Source organism: Pan troglodytes, chromosome 12 (genome assembly GCF_028858775.2).
Source record: "Pan troglodytes isolate AG18354 chromosome 12, NHGRI_mPanTro3-v2.0_pri, whole genome shotgun sequence".
NCBI classification, from domain to species: Eukaryota; Metazoa; Chordata; class Mammalia; order Primates; family Hominidae; genus Pan; species Pan troglodytes.
In genome coordinates this window covers 119,479,454-119,496,181 of record NC_072410.2, presented here as the reverse complement: position 1 = coordinate 119,496,181, position 16,728 = coordinate 119,479,454, and the positions used below count along the sequence as shown (strand labels likewise).

General features: G+C 44.1%; 1 protein-coding gene across 17 annotated transcripts in view; it reads right to left on the bottom strand.

Annotated features, from left to right (window-relative positions):
• Positions 1 to 16,702, bottom strand: part of EIPR1 (EARP complex and GARP complex interacting protein 1) — a 179,061-nt gene extending 162,359 nt beyond the window's left edge. For 2 of the 17 annotated variants that reach the window (XM_054677670.2, XM_063789369.1), the window contains exon 1: positions 16,553 to 16,702. Coding sequence is in view for 3 of the 17 variants with exons in the window: in XM_016946297.3 (XP_016801786.1) it covers positions 14,675 to 14,716 (42 nt within the window). In the remaining 14 variants the exon portion in view is untranslated. Of the gene's footprint in view, positions 1 to 14,674; positions 14,947 to 16,552 lie in introns of those variants that run through there. The other 15 variants (XM_063789366.1, XM_063789371.1, XM_063789370.1 and 12 more) reach the window with 14 other exon arrangements.
• Between the last annotated feature and the right edge of the window lie 26 nt (positions 16,703 to 16,728).

Genomic DNA, 16,728 nt, shown 5'->3' with positions numbered 1-16,728 from the left:
GAGGTGTTGCATCCTGGGCGGCCTGCATCTGCCCTTCTCCTTGGGCTTGGGGTAAATGACAGCTCAAAGAATTTCCTCACAAACACAACAGTATGTTGTCAGCATTCCTGCCAGCCTGCGATGGGGGCCGGGCCCAGCTCCACATACAGATCCTGCTGGACCAGGAAAAGATTCACCATGAAAAGACCAGCGATCAAAAGAAACGAGCACAGGTGCCAAACAAAGGCACTACAAAGGGAGACGGGCAGGGAAGAAAAACAAAAAAAGACATCAAAGGATGGAAAACACAAACCGGGAAGTATTGACACATGATGGCTGAAAATTGTAATCAAACATATCAACAAAAATCATAAAACTTAATGAAGGAATCATCTTTCTAAAAACAGGGAAGAGAAGAAAAGCAGCCAAGCATGGTGGCTCATGCCTATAATCCCAATACTGACGGAGGCCAAGGTGGGCAAATGGCTTGAGCTCAACAGTTTGGGACCAGCCTGGGCAACAAGGTGAAATCCCGTCTCTACATAAAATATAAAAGTCAGCCAAGTGTGGAGGTGTGCGCCTGTAGTCCCAACTGCTCAGGAGGCTGAGGTGGGAGGCTTGAGTGCCAAGGCTGCAATGAGCAGAGACTGCACCCCTGCACTCCAGCCTGCTTGACAGAGTGAGACCGTGCCTCAAAAACATAAATAGATAAGAAAAGAAAAGAAGACACAGAATGGGGTAAAGATTTGCAAATATCCATCTGTCAAGCGATTAATAACCACAACAGATAAGAAGCCCAGACAACTCAATAGCAAAAAAAAAAAAAAAACACCAAAATAACTCAATTAAAAAATGGGCAAAAGATCTGAATAGACATTTCTCAAAAGAGGACGCACAAATGGCCAACAGGTCTATGAAAACATGCCCAACATCACTAACTGTCAGAGAAATGCAAATCAAAACCATAATGAGATTTCATTTCACCCCAGATAGAATAATTTTTATTAAAAAGGCAGAAAATAGCAGATGCTGGCAAGGATGTAGAGAGAGGGAGCGCTCATACACTACTGATGGGAATATAAATTAGTACAGTCATTATGAAGAAGAGTATGGCGTCTCCTCAAAAAACTAAAAATAGAGCTACCACATCATCCAGCAATCCCACTACTGGGTAGATATTCAAAGGAAAGGAAATCAGTATGTTGAAGAGATACCTGCACCCGCAGGTATACTGCAGCATTGTTCACAATAGCCAAGACATGGAATCAACCTAAGTGCCCATCAACAGATGAATGGATAAAGAAAATGTGCTGTACATACACAGTGAAATATTACTCAGCCATAAAAAAGAATAAAATTGCCATGGACAGTGGCTCATGCCTATAATCCCCGCACTTTGGGAAGCCAAGGCAGGAGGATTGCTTGAGCTCAGGAGTTTGAGACCAGCCTGGGCAACATGATGAAATCCCATCTCTACAAAAAATACAAAAAAAAATTAACCTGGTGTAATGATGCACACCTGTAGTCCCAGCCACTCTAGGGCCTGAGGTGGGAGGATCAATTGAGCCTGGGAGGCAGAGGGTGCAGTGAGCCGAGATTGTACCACTGCACTCCAGCCTGGGTGACAGAGTGAGACCCTCCCTGTCTCAAAAAAAAAAGAAAGAAAAAAAAAAGAATGAAATCTTGTCATTAGCAGCAAAATGGAGGTCATTATGTTAAGTGAACTAAGCCAAGCATAGAAAGACAACACGTTTTCAGTCATCTGTGGGAGCTAAAAAAAAAAGTGGATCTTCTGAAAATGGAGTAGACTGATGGTCACCAGAGACTGAGAAAAGTAGCAGGTGGCTTGGACGAAGAAAAGTTGGTTAATAGGTACAAATATACAGTTGGATAGAGGAAATAAGACATAGTGTTTGGTATATCAGCAGGTTGACTACAGTTTACAATAGTCTATCGTACATTTCAAAATAGCTAAAAGAGAATAATTTGAATGGTTCTGACATAAAGAAAAAACAAATATTTAAGGTGATGGATATCTCAGATACACTGATTTGATTTTTACCATCATATAAATGTATTAACTTATCATATATACCCTGAAACTATATACATTTAATATGCATCAATTTAAAAAATTGTTTTAATAATAAAAAAAAAGAAGCTGGGTGTGGTGGCTCAAGACTATAATTCCACAACTGTAAGAGGCCAAGGCGGAAAGACTGCTTGAGCCCAAAAGTTCAAGACCAGCCTGACAATATGATGAGACCCCCCATCTCACTGATTGATTAAGTGACTGACTATATAGATTAGATAGAGATAAATAAATAAATAATAAATGAGCTAGGCTTGTAGTCTCGGCTACTTGGGAGGCTGAAGCCGGGAGAGAGCTTGAGCCCAAGAGTTCCAGGCTGCCATGAGCCACGATCGCACTACTGCACTACAGCCTGGTCATCAGAGCAAGACCTTGTCTCAGAAAAAGCTTTTTTTTTTTTTTTTTTTAAATTTATTTTTATTGATCATTCTTGGGTGTTTCTCGCAGAGGGGGATTTGGCAGGGTCATAGGACAATAGTGGAGGGAAGGTCAGCAGATAAACAAGTGAACAAAGGTCTCTGGTTTTCCTAGGCAGAGGACCCTGCAGCCTTCCGCAGTGTTTGTGTTCCTGGGTACTTAAGATTAGGGAGTGGTGATGACTCTTAACGAGCATGCTGCCTTCAAGCATCTGTTTAACAAAGCACATCTTGCACCGCCCTTAATCCATTTAACCCTGAGTGGACACAGCACATGTTTCAGAGAGCACAGGGTTGGGGGTAAGGTCACAGATCAACAGGATAAGAATTTTTCTTAGTACAGAACAAAATGAAAAGTCTCCCATGTCTACCTCTTTCTACACAGACACGGCAACCATCCGATTTCTCAGGTGGGGGAGTCAGCCCCCCACCCGGCCAGCCACCGCGTCCGGGAGGGAGGTGGGGGGATCAGCCCCCTGCCTGGCCAGCCGCCCCGTCCAGGAGGGAGGTGGGGGGGGTCAGCCCCCTGCCCGGCCAGCCGCCCCATCCGGGAGAAAAAGCTTTTTAAAAAGAAGCCCGTCATGGTGGCTCACACTTGTGATTCCAGCACTTTGGGAAGTCCAGGTGGGCGGATCACTTGAGGTCAGGAGTTCGAGACCAGCCTGGCCAACATGGCAAAACCCTGTCTCTACGAAAAATACAAAAATTAGCTGGGTATGGTGGCATGCACCTGTAATCCCAGCTACCTGGGAGGCTGAAGCAGGAGAATCGCTTGAACCCAGGAGGCAGAGGTTGCAGTGAGCTGAGATTGTACCACTGCACTCCAGCCTGGGTGACAGCAAAACCTTGTTTCAAAAGAAAAAAGAAAAGAAAAGTAAAAGAGAAAAATGCAAAGCAGAACTCAAAGAAGATATGGCAAGACAACCCAAGACAAATAGACGGAAATTAAAACTTCCAGCACAGGAAGGAAGTCTGCAGTGGAAAGGACACAAAGACAGACAACCCCCAAAACACAGCAGGCGACAGGGACAGAATTGAGAAGGGTCTCTCCAGTGAATCCGAGGTCAAAAAAGAAATTTGACCTGAAATTCAAAATTAAATTCAAAGCTGCAAAACATCCACAAAACAATAAAAGTGTTCACAAGAAAATCCATGTGTTTAAAATGCTTGTATTAATAAAAAGAATGGAAACAAATAATTTAAGCAACTGCAAATGAAGACCAACATAGAGGGTAATTAAGATAGAAAAATGCTGAGCAAATGAATAGAAATTGTTTTGAATTTTTTGTATTAAAATTTTCAACTGGCCGGGCGCGGTGGCTCACGCCTGTAATCCCAGCACTTTGGGATGCCAAGGCAGACGGAACACGAGGTCAGGAGTTCGAGACCAGCCTGACCAACGTGGTGAAACCCCATCTCTACTAAAAATACAAAAATTAGCCGGGTGTGGTGGCACACACCAATAATCCCAGCTACTCAGGAGGCTGAGGCAGGAGAATCACTTGAACCTGGGAGGTGGAGGTTGCAGTGAGCCAAGATTGCGCCACTGTACTCAGTCTGGGCCACACAGCGAGACTCTGTCCCAAAAAATAAGTAAAAATAAAAATAAAAAATAAACGAAAAAAATTCAACTGATGAAATTAAAAAAAAAAAAAGGAACAACCTAAAAGACAAATCCTCAATTCTCAGAGACTTCACTCCTCTACAGAAATGCCTCTGCAAGGGTGCGTCTTGGGTGGGTAAATCCACGAGGGCTGGGATTTTGTCTGTTTCCTCCTATGCTGTGTTCCAGGCACATAATAGTGCCTTATTGCAGGGAATAAATATTTGTTCACTGAATAAATGATGAAGTTTCCAGGAAAATGTAAGTTACCAAAACTGATCAGAAAAGAAAGACAAGAAATCTGAACAACTAGTTACCACAGATTAAAAAGTCAACACTGTAACAGCACCACACCTTAGGAGCAGGCAACACCAATATTACCTTCAGTTGTTTCCAACACAGAAACAGAAGGAAAATTCCCAAGTGCTTTTTATGCAGCCAGCATAGCAGTGAAACAAAACTCAACCAAGAAAATACACAGATAGTAACGTGAAAATTTTCAGTAAATGACTCGTAAACCGAATCCAGCAGAGGACTATTCCACAATCAAGTGGAATTCTTTCTAAGGATGCAAACGCTGGGCCAATATTTAAAAAGCTATTAATGTAACTGACCAAAGAGATCAAAAGAGAAAAATCCTAAAACCAAATTATCAATTCCATGGATATAAAAAGGCATTTGAAAACTTAATCTCTCGGCTGGGTGCGGGGGCTCACGCCTGTAATCCCAGCACTTTGGGAGGCCAAGGCAGACGGATCAATAGGTCAGGAGATCGAGACCATCCTGGCTAACACCCTGAAACCCTGTCTCTAAAAATACAAAACATTAGCCAGGCATGGTGGCAGGCGCCTGTAGACCCAGCTATTCAGGAGGCTGAGGCAGGAGAATGGCGTGAACCCGGGAGGCGGAGCTTGCAGTGAGTTGAGATGGCGCCACTGCACTCCAGCCTGGGTGACAGAGCGACTCTGTCTCAAAAAAAGAAAAAAGAAAAGAAAATTTAATCTCCATCTTCCATTTCAAAAGTCTTTCCTCACTTGGCAACAGGCAGACCCTGAAGCGCTGGCCTGGTCCATCTGTCCCTCAGACTGATGGCACAAAAAGCCAAAAGCCCACAGTCTCTTTGCCCCTCTGACCTGACTGCACTGATCTCAGGACTCCAGGAGAACCTCCCAGAACAGAAAGGAGGCACGCATATCCTCGTGTGGCTTACAACCTGCCCTGCTTGCTTCCTGGTTTTGGTGGTAAACCGAAGGGAAAGCAACTTGAAACAAGCCCAAGTCATCATTGTCACCCACCTTCCCACCCCGACCGTCCTTTCTGGTCTGGCCCAGCTCACTTGGCAGCAGTGGGCTCAAATAGGAGTTGGCAGATGTAGCCCTCACTCTGCCCACACCTGCAGGCCCTGCTTGCCACTGGTCCATCTTAGTCACATGCCTGCCCCTAGACCTACACATGGGCAGAGCCACCACTGCCTAGAGGTTCACTGTTCCCATCACTAGGCATGTTTGCCACATGGAGATTTGAACCACACAACAAAGAAGATCTATTAATGTCAAAAGTTCAAAGAAACATGATTGCAGGAGAGAAGTCATACTGTTTGTATGCACTTTGAGATAGTCACAAAGAACTACTGTTGTGTTAACTGACAAGTATTCATTAAACTCATATTGAGAAAATGGATTTCTACTGAGCAGTAAACTAAAAGTGTGCAAAAGCATTTCAAATATCATTTGAAATTTCATGCATTTCAAATATAATTATAAAAAAATCCAGAATCATTACCATGAATTTGCTCAGCATTTTGCGATCATAACGACCCTCCATGTTGGTCTTTTATTTGCAGTTGCAATACTGCCCTTTATCTTTCAAGCGTCATTACCTTCACTCAGCGGTCAACGATCAGATCTCTATCTTTTCATGTAAAGTGTTCTCCATGGGATTTGAATGTCACTGACAAACAAACAAAAAAAACACTATCCTTTTCAGTTTTCTTGTTTACTGCAATGATGGTTCTTCAAACTTAAGAACGTCTTGGTCCATGATACTATCCGATAAAATCCAAGTAGCAAAAGTCAGCTACTTCTTTTAAGATAAAGAAGAAAATCCAATAATATATTTGACTACCTTAGAGAATCAATTTCATTCATTTTTCAAACCTCAGAAAATAACATTTCAGGGAGGAGCCAAGATGGCCGACTAGGAACAGCTCCGGTCTAGAGCTCCCAGCGTGAGCAACGCAGAAAACGGGTGATTTCTGCATTTCCATATGAGGTACCGGGTTCATCTCACTAGGGAGTGCCAGACAGTGGGCGCAGGTCAGTGAGTGCAGTGAACCGTGCGCGAGCCGAAGCAGGGCGAGGCATTGCCTCACTCGGGAAGTGCAAGGGGTCAGGGAGTTCCCTTTCCTGGTCAAGGAAAGGGGTGACAGACGGCACCTGGAAAATCGGGCCACTCCCACCCAAATACTGCGCTTTTCCGACGGGCTTAGGAAACAGCGCACCAGGAGATTATATCCCACACCTGGCTCGGAGGGTCCTATGTCCACGGAGTCTCGCTGATTGCTAGCACAGCAGTCTGAGATCAAACTGCAAGGTGGCAGCGAGGCTGGGGGAGGGGCGCCCGCCATTGCCCAGGCTTGCTTAGGTAAACAAAGCAGCCGGGAAGCTCGAACTGGGTGGAGCCCACCACAGCTCAAGGAGGCCTGCCTGCCTCTGTAGGCTCCACCTCTGGGGGCAGGGCACAGACAAACAAAAAGACAGCAGTAACCTCTGCAGACTTAAATGTCCCTGTCTGACAGCTTTGAAAAGAGCAGTGGTTCTCCCAGCACGCAGCTGGAGATCTGAGAACGGGCAGACTGCCTCCTCAAGTGGGTCCTTGACCCCTGACCCCCGAGCAGCCTAACTGGGAGGCACCCCCCCATAGGGGCAGACTGACACCTCACACGGCCGGGTACTCCTCTGAGACAAAACTTCCAGAGGAACGATCATACAGCAGCATTCGCGGATCACGAAAATCCGCGGTTCTGCAGACACCGCTGCTGATACCCAGGCAAACAGGGTCTGGAGTGGACCTCTAGCAAACTACAACAGACCTGCAGCCGAGGGTCCTGTCTGTTAGAAGCAAAACTAACAAACAGAAAGGACATCCAACCAAAAACCCATCTATACATAATCATCATCAAAGACCAAAAGTAGAGAAAACCACAAAGATGGGGAAAAAACAGAGCAGAAAAACTGGAAACTCTAAAAAGCAGAGCGCTTCTCCTCCTCCAAAGGAACGCAGTCCCTCACCAGCAACGGAACAAAGCTGGACGGAGAATGACTTTGACGAGTTGAGAGAAGAAGGCTTCAGATGATCCAACTACTCCGAGCTACAGGAGGAAATTCAAACCAAAGGCAAAGTTGAAAACTTTGAAAAAAATTTAGACGAATGTATAACTAGAATAACCAATACAGAGAAGTGCTTAAAGGAGCTGATGGAGCTGAAAGCCAAGGCTCGAGAACTATGTGAAGAATGCAGAAGCCTCAGGAGCCGGTGCGATCAACTGGAAGAAAGGGTATCAGTGATGGAAGATTAAATGAATGAAATGAAGCGAGAAGGGAAGTTTAGAGAAAAAAGAATAAAAAGAAATGAACAAAGCCTCCAAGAAATATGGGACTATGTGAAAAGACCAAATCTGCATCTGATTGGTATACCTGAAAGTGATGGGGAGAATGGAACCAAGTTGGAAAACACTCTGCAGGATATTATCCAGGAGAACTTCCCCAATCTAGCAAGGCAGGCCAACATTCAGATTCAGGAAATACAGAGAATGCCACAAAGATAGTCCTCGAGAAGAGCAACTCCAAGACACATAATTGTCAGATTCACCAAAGTTGAAATGAAGGAAAAAATGTTAAGGGCAGCCAGAGAGAAAGGTCGGGTTACCCACAAGGGAAGCCCATCAGACTAACAGCGGATCTCTCGGCAGAAACTCTACAAGCCAGAAGAGAGTGGGGGCCAATATTCAACATTCTTAAAGAAAAGAATTTTCAACCCAGAATTTCATATCCAGCCAAATTAAGCTTCATAAGTGAAGGAGAAATAAAATACTTTACAGACAAGCAAATGCTGAGAGGTTTTGTCACCACCAGGCCTGTCCTAAAAGAGCTCCTGAAGGAAGCACTAAACATGGAAAGGCATAACCGGTACCAGCCACTGCAAACTCATGCCAAAATGTAAAGACCATCGACATTAGGAAGAAACTGCATCAACTAACGAGCAAAATAACCAGCTAACATCATGACAGGATCAAATTCACACATAACAATATTAACCTTAAATGTAAATGCACTAAATGCTCCAATTAAAAGACACAGACCAGCAAATTGGACAAAGAGTCAAGACCCATCAGTGTGCTGTATTCAGGAAGACCATCTCACGTGCAGAGACACACATAGGCTCAAAATAAAAGGATGGAGGAAGATCTACCAAGCAAATGGAAAACAAAAAAAGGCAGGGGTTGCAATCCTAGTCTCTGATAAAAAACACTTTAAACCAACAAAGATCAAAAGAGACAAAGAAGGCCATTACTTAATGTTAAAGGGATCAATTCAACAAGAAGAGCTAACTATCCTAAATATATATGCACCCAATACAGGAGCACCCAGATTCATAAAGCAAGTCCTGAGTGACCTACAAAGAGACTTAGACTCCCACACAATAATAATGGGAGACTTTAACACCCCACTGTCAACATTAGACAGATCAACGAGACAGAAAGTTAAAAAGGATACCCAGGAATTGAACTCAGCTCTGCACCAAGTGGACCTAATAGATATCTACAGAACTCTCCACCCCAAATCAACAGAATATACATTGTTTTCAGCACCACACCACACCTATTCCAAAATTGACCACATACTTGGAAGTAAAGCTCTCCTCAGCAAATGTAAAAGAACAGAAATTATAACAAACTGTCTCTCAGACCACAGTGCAATCAAACTAGAACTCAGGATTAAGAATCTCACTCAAAACCGCTCAACTACATGGAAACTGAACAACCTGCTCCTGAATGACTACTTGGTACATAATGAAATGAAGGCAGAAATAAAGATGTTCTTTGAAACCAATGAGAACAAAGACACAACATACCAGAATCTCTGGGACACATTCAAAGCACTGTGTAGAGGGAAATTTATAGCACTAAATGCCCACAAGAGAAAGCAGGAAAGATCCAAAATTGACACCTAACATCACAATTAAAAGAACTAGAAAAGCAAGAGCAAACACATTCAAAAGCTAGCAGAAGGCAAGAAATAACTAAAATCAGAGCAGAACTGAAGGAAATAGAGACACAAAAAACCCTTCAAAAAATTAATGAATCCAGGAGCTGGTTTTTTGAAAGGATCAACAAAATTGATAGACCGCTAGCAAGACTAATAAAGAAAAAAAGAGAAGAATCAAATAGACGCAATAAAAAATGATAAAGGGGATATCACCACCAATCCCACAGAAATACAAACTACCATCAGAGAATACTACCAACACCTCTATGCAAATAAACTAGAAAATCTAGAAGAAATGGATAAATTCCTCAACACATACACTCTCCCAAGACTAAACCAGGAAGAAGTTGAATCTCTGAATAGACTAATAATAGGATCTGAAATTGTGGCAATAATCAATAGCTTACCAACCAAAAAGAGTCCAGGACCAGATGTATTCACAGCCGAATTCTACCAGAGGTATAAGGAGGAACTGGTACCATTCCTTCTGAAACTATTCCAATCAATAGAAAAAGAGGGAATCCTCCCTAACTCATTTTATGAGGCCAGCATCATCCTGATACCAAAGCCGGGCAGAGACACAACCAAAAAAGAGAATTTTAGACCAATATCCTTGATGAACATTGATGCAAAAATCCTCAATAAAATACTGGCAAACCGAATCCAGCAGCACATCAAAAAGCTTATCCACCATGATCAAGTGGGCTTCATCCCTGGGATACAAGGCTGGTTCAATCTACGCAAATCAGTAAATGTAATCCAGCATATAAACAGAACCAAAGACAAAAACCACATGATTATCTCAATAGATGCAGAAAAGGCCTTTGACAAAATTCAACAACGCTTCATGCTAAAAACTCTCAATAAATTAGGTATTGATGGGACGTATCTCAAAATAATAAGAGCTATCTATGACAAACCCACAGCCAATATCATACTGAATGGGCAAAAACTGGAAGCATTCCCTTTGAAAACTGGCACAAGACAGGGATGCCCTCTCTCACCACTCCTATTCAACATAGTGTTGGAAGTTCTGGCCAGGGCAATTAGGCAGGAGAAGGAAATAAAGGCTATTCGATTAGGAAAAGAGGAAGTCAAATTGTCCCTGTTTGCAGACGACATGATTGTATATCTAGAAAACCCCACTGTCTCAGCCCAAAATCTCCTTAAGCTGATAAGCAACTTCAGCAAAGTCTCAGGATACAAAATCAATGTACAAAAATCACAAGCATTCTTATACACCAATAACAGACAAACAGAGAGCCAAATCATAAGTGAACTCCCATTCACAATTGCTTCAAAGAGAATAAAATACCTAGGAATCCAACTTGCAAGGCACATGAAGGACCTCTTCAAGGAGAACTACAAACCACTGCTCAATGAAATAAAAGAGGATACAAACAAATGGAAGAACATTCCATGCTCATGGGTAGGAAGAATCAATATCGTGAAAATGGCCATACTGCCCAAGGTAATTTATAGATTCAATGCCATCCCCATCAAGCTACCAATGACTTTCTTCACAGAATTAGAAAAAACTACTTTAAAGTTCATATGGAACCAAAAAAGAGCCCTCATCGCCAAGTCAATCCTAAGCCAAAAGAACAAAGCTGGAGGCATCACGCTACCTGACTTCAAACTATACTACAAGGCTACAGTAACCAAAACAGCATGGTACTGGTACCAAAACAGAGATATAGATCAATGGAACAGAACAGAGCCCTCAGAAATAACGCCGCATATCTACAACTATCTGATCTTTGACAAACCTGAGAAAAACAAGCAATGGGGAAAGGATTCCCTATTTAATAAATGGTGCTGGGAAAACTGGCTAGCCATATGTAGAAAGCTGAAACTGGATCCCTTCCTTACACCTTATACAAAAATTAATTCAAGATGGAATAAAGACTTAAACGTTAGACCTAAAACCATAAAAACCCTAGAAGAAAACCTAGGCATTACCATTCAGGACATAGGCATGGGCAAGGACTTCATGTCTAAAACACCAAAAGCAATGCCAACAAAAGCCAAAATTGACAAATGGGATCTCATTAAACTAAAGAGCTTCTGTACAGCAAAAGAAACTACCATCAGAGTGAACAGGCAACCTACAAAATGGGAGAAAATTTTCACAACCTACTCATCTGACAAAGTGCTAGTATCCAGAATCTACAATGAACTCAAACAAATTTACAAGAAAAAAACAAACAACCCCATCAAAAAGTGGGCAAAGGATATGAGCAGACACTTCTCAAAAGAAGACATTTATGCAGCCAAAAGACACATGAAAAAATGCTCATCATCACTGGCCATCAGAGAAATGCAAATCAAAACCACAATGAGATACCATCTCACACCAGTTAGAATGGCAATCATTAAAAAGTCAGGAAACAACAGGTGTTGGAGAGGATGTGGAGAAATAGGAACACTTTTACACTGTTGGTGGGACTGTAAACTAGTTCAACCATTGTGGAAGTCAGTGTGGCGGTTCCTCAGGGATCTAGAACTAGAAATACCATTTGACCCAGCCATCCCATTACTGGGTATATACCCAAAGGACTATAAATCATGCTGCTATAAAGACACAAGCACACGTATGTTTATTGCGGCACTATTCACAATAGCAAAGACTTGGAACCAACCCAAATGTCCAACAATGATAGACTGGATTAAGAAAATGTGGCACATATACACCATGGAATACTATGCAGCCATAAAAAATGATGAGTTCATGTCCTTTGTAGGGACATGGATGAAATTAGAAATCATCATTCTCAGTAAACTGTCGCAAGGACAAAAAAACCAAACACTGCATATTCTCACTCATAGGTGGGAATTTAACAATGAGAACACATGGACACAGGAAGGGGAACATCACACTCTGGGGACTGTTGTGGGGTGGGGGGAGGGGGGAGGGACAGCATTAGGAGATATACCTAATGCTGAATGACGAGTTAATGGGTGCAGCACACCAGCATGGCACATGTATACATATGTAACTAACCGGCACATTGTGCACATGTACGTTAAAACTTAAAATATAATAATAATTTAAAAAAAAAGGAGAGAAAAAAAGAAAATAACATTTCAGTTAACCTCAAAGATACAATACTGAAGATAAAATCCTCTGGGTTTTTTGAGAGATTTCTTAAGGAGATCAAGAAGTTAAATTAAGTAGCACTGGCAGAGTATGCACCTTCAGGTAGTACAAGATTATAGAACCTTCTATCTACCCATGTGGTCTCTCCCTGTGTATCCCTATGTGTATCTAGTTAAAGAGAAAGCAGTAGAACTTAGCAGGTAAGGGGATTTGAGGTCAGTTTGGGTTGAAAGTCTAACTAGGTCAGAATCCAAGGTCTATCATTTACTAGTTAAGTGGCCTTGGACAGGTAACTATTCTCTCTGAGGCTGTTTCTTCATCCGTAAAACAGGAACAATAACACCTACCAATAATGATTTCTGTGAGAATTAAATGAAATATTTGTACAGTGCTAAGCAGAGTGTCTGACACATAGTCCAGAGCTAAATCACTGGTAGTTAAGCCATCAGTCTTGTGAATGTGATATAGCCACTGGTCAAATCCTATAGCACAGTTTATTATACAGGACACTTAACTGCTGCCATGTATAAAATTTATTTGTAAGAATTTTGTCTTAGGCAGGGTGCGGTGGCTCACGACTATAATCCCAGCACTTTGGGAGGCCAAGGAGGGCAGATCACTTGAGCTCAGGAGTGTGAGACCAACCTGGGCAACATGGCGAAACCCCGTTTCTACAAAGAAAAAGAAAGGAATTTTCTCTCATTATAACAATTAGAACAACAATTATTGAACACACTATGCACCAGGCACTGTTCTACATGATTCAACTAAGTGTATTAACTCATTTAATTTCATAACAGCCTTGGGGTGGGGGGGAGGGAGATGCATATTTTATTGGCAAGGAAACTGAGGCCCAAGGTCACATAGTTAATAAGTGCTAGAGGCAGGATTTAAAACTTAGGTGTCTGGGTGGCATATGTTATTTTACTAACACTGCTGCCTCTCTGACTGTAACCTACTTAAAAACAGACATTGGCCAGGTGCGGTGGCTCACGCCTGTAATCCCAACACTTTGGGAGGCTGAGGCAGGCAGATCACAAGGTCAGGAGTTCAAAACCAGCCAGGCCAAGATGGTGAAACCCCGTATCTACTAAAAATACAAAAATTAGTCGGGCGTGGTGGCGGGTGCCTGTAATTCCAGCTGCTTGGGAGGTTGAGGCAGGAGAATCACTTAAACCTGGGAGGCGGAGTTTGCAGTGAGCCGAGGTCACGCCACTGCACTCTAGCCTGGGCAACGGAGCAAGATTCCATCTCAAAAAAAAAAAAAAAAAAAAAAAGCAGACATCATTTATATCTTTAACACATACTGCCGCACAAAATTATGTATCAAGTATTTCATATGGCAGCGAACTGTGTTTCTATCTCTCTATCTGTCCCTCAGTGCTTTAGGCATAACACATTCTCAAAAGCTACTTGAATAGATGAAAACCAGGACAGGGCTCTAACAGGCCCTACACAATCCTCATCTTCCTCCCCCGCTCATCTCATCCCCTACCTCATTCCCCCTGACGCATTTACTCTATCCACGGCAGCTTTCTTGCTGTCCTGAACTACCATGTGCATTGCTTATGCTCTGGGGGCTCATTCGGTTCATAGTCATTTGTTGAACACCTACTATGTGACAGTCATGAAAAGGCACTGGAAAATACAAGGTAAAAAACTAGTGTGAAAACAGTTAAATCCGAAGACAGTCTGTGGTTTACTGAATATTAGTGTACCAATGTTAATTTCTAAGCTGTGATAAATGTACAATGGTTATGTAAAGTGTTAACATTAAGTGAAGCTGGGTGGAGGGTAAAGAAGAACTTTCTATGTATTTTTACAACTCTTCTAAATACTTTAAATTGTTTCAAAATCAAATATTTTTCTTTTAAACAACATACAGTTCCTACCTTCAGGAACTCAAATTCTAGAGGAAAAGGTGGGCGTGTAAACAAATGAGTCCACCAAAGTGAGTGATAACTTCAAGGTCAGAAGTCATGTTCGGGACAGGATGTGAAGGGGAAGGAGGCAGGCCGGCTGTGGCCAACCCTGTTATCCAGTACAACCGTGTAACCTCCTAAAGCCTCAGTTTACTTATCTGCAAAATGGGAACTAGGGAACATACACGGGTCCTTGCAGGGCTGGTGGGAGATCTGCAAACCGAAGTCACCATGGGACCGCGCATGCTATCAACAGCCAGGCCGAGCAGCACCTGCCGCCCTCCCACTGACCCACCTGGAACTCCAGCCCGTAGATCACTGGTGCATCGTCCTCCATGCTGCGGGGAAGCGACCCGACCCCGGCCACTCACACGCTAAGGACCTCGCTACGGCCGGCGCGTCCCCACCTCGCGGGCGTGTTCCCAGCGCCCATTCGTTCCCTCCCCGCAGCAAACGACTCCAAACTGGAAGTCTTTCTGGCCCAGAACAGCTTCCGTAGTGGCCACTTCCTATTTTTCGGATGTGTCATCAATCTGTTCCTCACCAGCGACCAATGGCAGCGGCGCTGGCTTGTGCGCATGGCCACTTGGGCTCACATCCGGGCTCTCAGCGCGGGGACTCCTGGAGGTGAGAACCCGGCCCAGAGGAAATAAGTTGGTGGGCGGAGCGGGCCGCGGAGGCCGGCTGTGGGCGGAGGCCGGCTCCGGGCGCAGGCCGTCGGGAGCGAGCGGCGATTAGCCTTAGCTAGCCATCGCATCTAAGAATCGCTCACGCCGTAGTTGGGCGCCGCCATGTATTGTCATTTGTATGTACTTGGCGTTCCTGAGCGCTGGGCCAGCGCTTCACACGCACTGCCATAAGGAGCTTCATCCAACCCTATGAATAAACTGTTACACTTCCATTTTACAGATGAGACGCTGCAAAGTTGAGTAACACAGTCGCAGCGCTCATTGGTCCATTGGGTAGCCAGGATAGGCACCTGAGCTGACTCCCTTAGGTTCGGCCCAAGGTGCCCTAAGTCAGGGCCATGCCTAATGCATTTCTGCAGGTGCCCAGCACTGTGTGGCTAAGAAAGCACTACCAAGGATGGGGTTATCATGAAAGCCGGCACCGCACCACTGGTGGTCCTGGACTGCATATGCCTCCGAATGGGAGTCGGAAGGGAAGGCCCTGGGGTTCCTAGAGGTCTCCAAAGACCGAAGACTTGTGGTGGAGAGACCGCCCCTCTTACGCATCCTGCTCAAAGTGCCTGCCCTGGCCTTGGGCCAGCAGAAATGGCATTGCAAGGACTCCAAAATACATCATAGCTGAACCACGCCGCTAGCCTGGTTCCACTGGGGCTTCCAGGACCACGCACCTTTCCTCCATTTCTGTGATTAGCTTTCCCCTCTACCCTTTATTGATCTCCCTGATGGAAATGGTTGGGTCTCGTTTTGCTCAGTTGGGCAAGGCGCGTGGTATTGAGTTAAGGCTGGATGAGTATCTGTTGAGTGGATGAGATTTTAGAGATTACATGAGAAATCAAATGAGCAGGCCTGGCGCGATGGCTCACGCTTGTAACCCCAGCACTTTGGGAGGCTGAGGAGGGTGGATCACAAGGTCAGTTCGAGACCTGCCTGGCCAACACAGTGAAACCCCGTCTCTACTAAAAATACGAAAATTAGCCCGGCGTGGTGGCACGCGCCTGTAATCCCAGCTACTCGGGAGGCTGAGGCAGGAGAATCGCTTGAACCCGGGAGGCGGAGGTTGCAGTGAACCGAGATCGCGCCACTGCACTCCAGCCTGGGCGACAGAGCCAGAGTCGGTCAAAAAAAAAAAAAAAAAAAAAAAGACAAGAAAAGAAAGAAATCAAGTAAGCAAAAACAAGAAAGAAAGAAATCAAGTAAGCAATGGCCCAGACATGAGAATCATCCTATTCAACCACTCCGTTTGCCGATATTAACTTGCGGAGCTAAGAGGGCCTTCATACTTCGGGATTAAACCCACCCATCTATCACTGATATCTTTATCATGAATTTTATTATACAAGTACTGCAGGTGCATGGTAAGAAACTTAAAAAATACAGATAAACACAAAGACAACTCCATAGAAACACTGATTTCTAGGATATGCTGGTCAATAAAAATAGCCTAAGCGACTCCCTTTCACCCGCCCCATCTGCCACAGGCTTGCCTATTGCCTCTGAGTCACAGAATCAGGCTAGGTGGAGTGGAGTCTCCGTTCCCATTTCCAAGTACAGGGTCCGCTCCCCTCGACTACCGGCTCCTGGTTGCCTGTGCGCGTTCACACCTAGGGCTCCAGGCCCCGCCCACAGCAGACGAACCGGAAACGAACCCCATTTCCGGCCT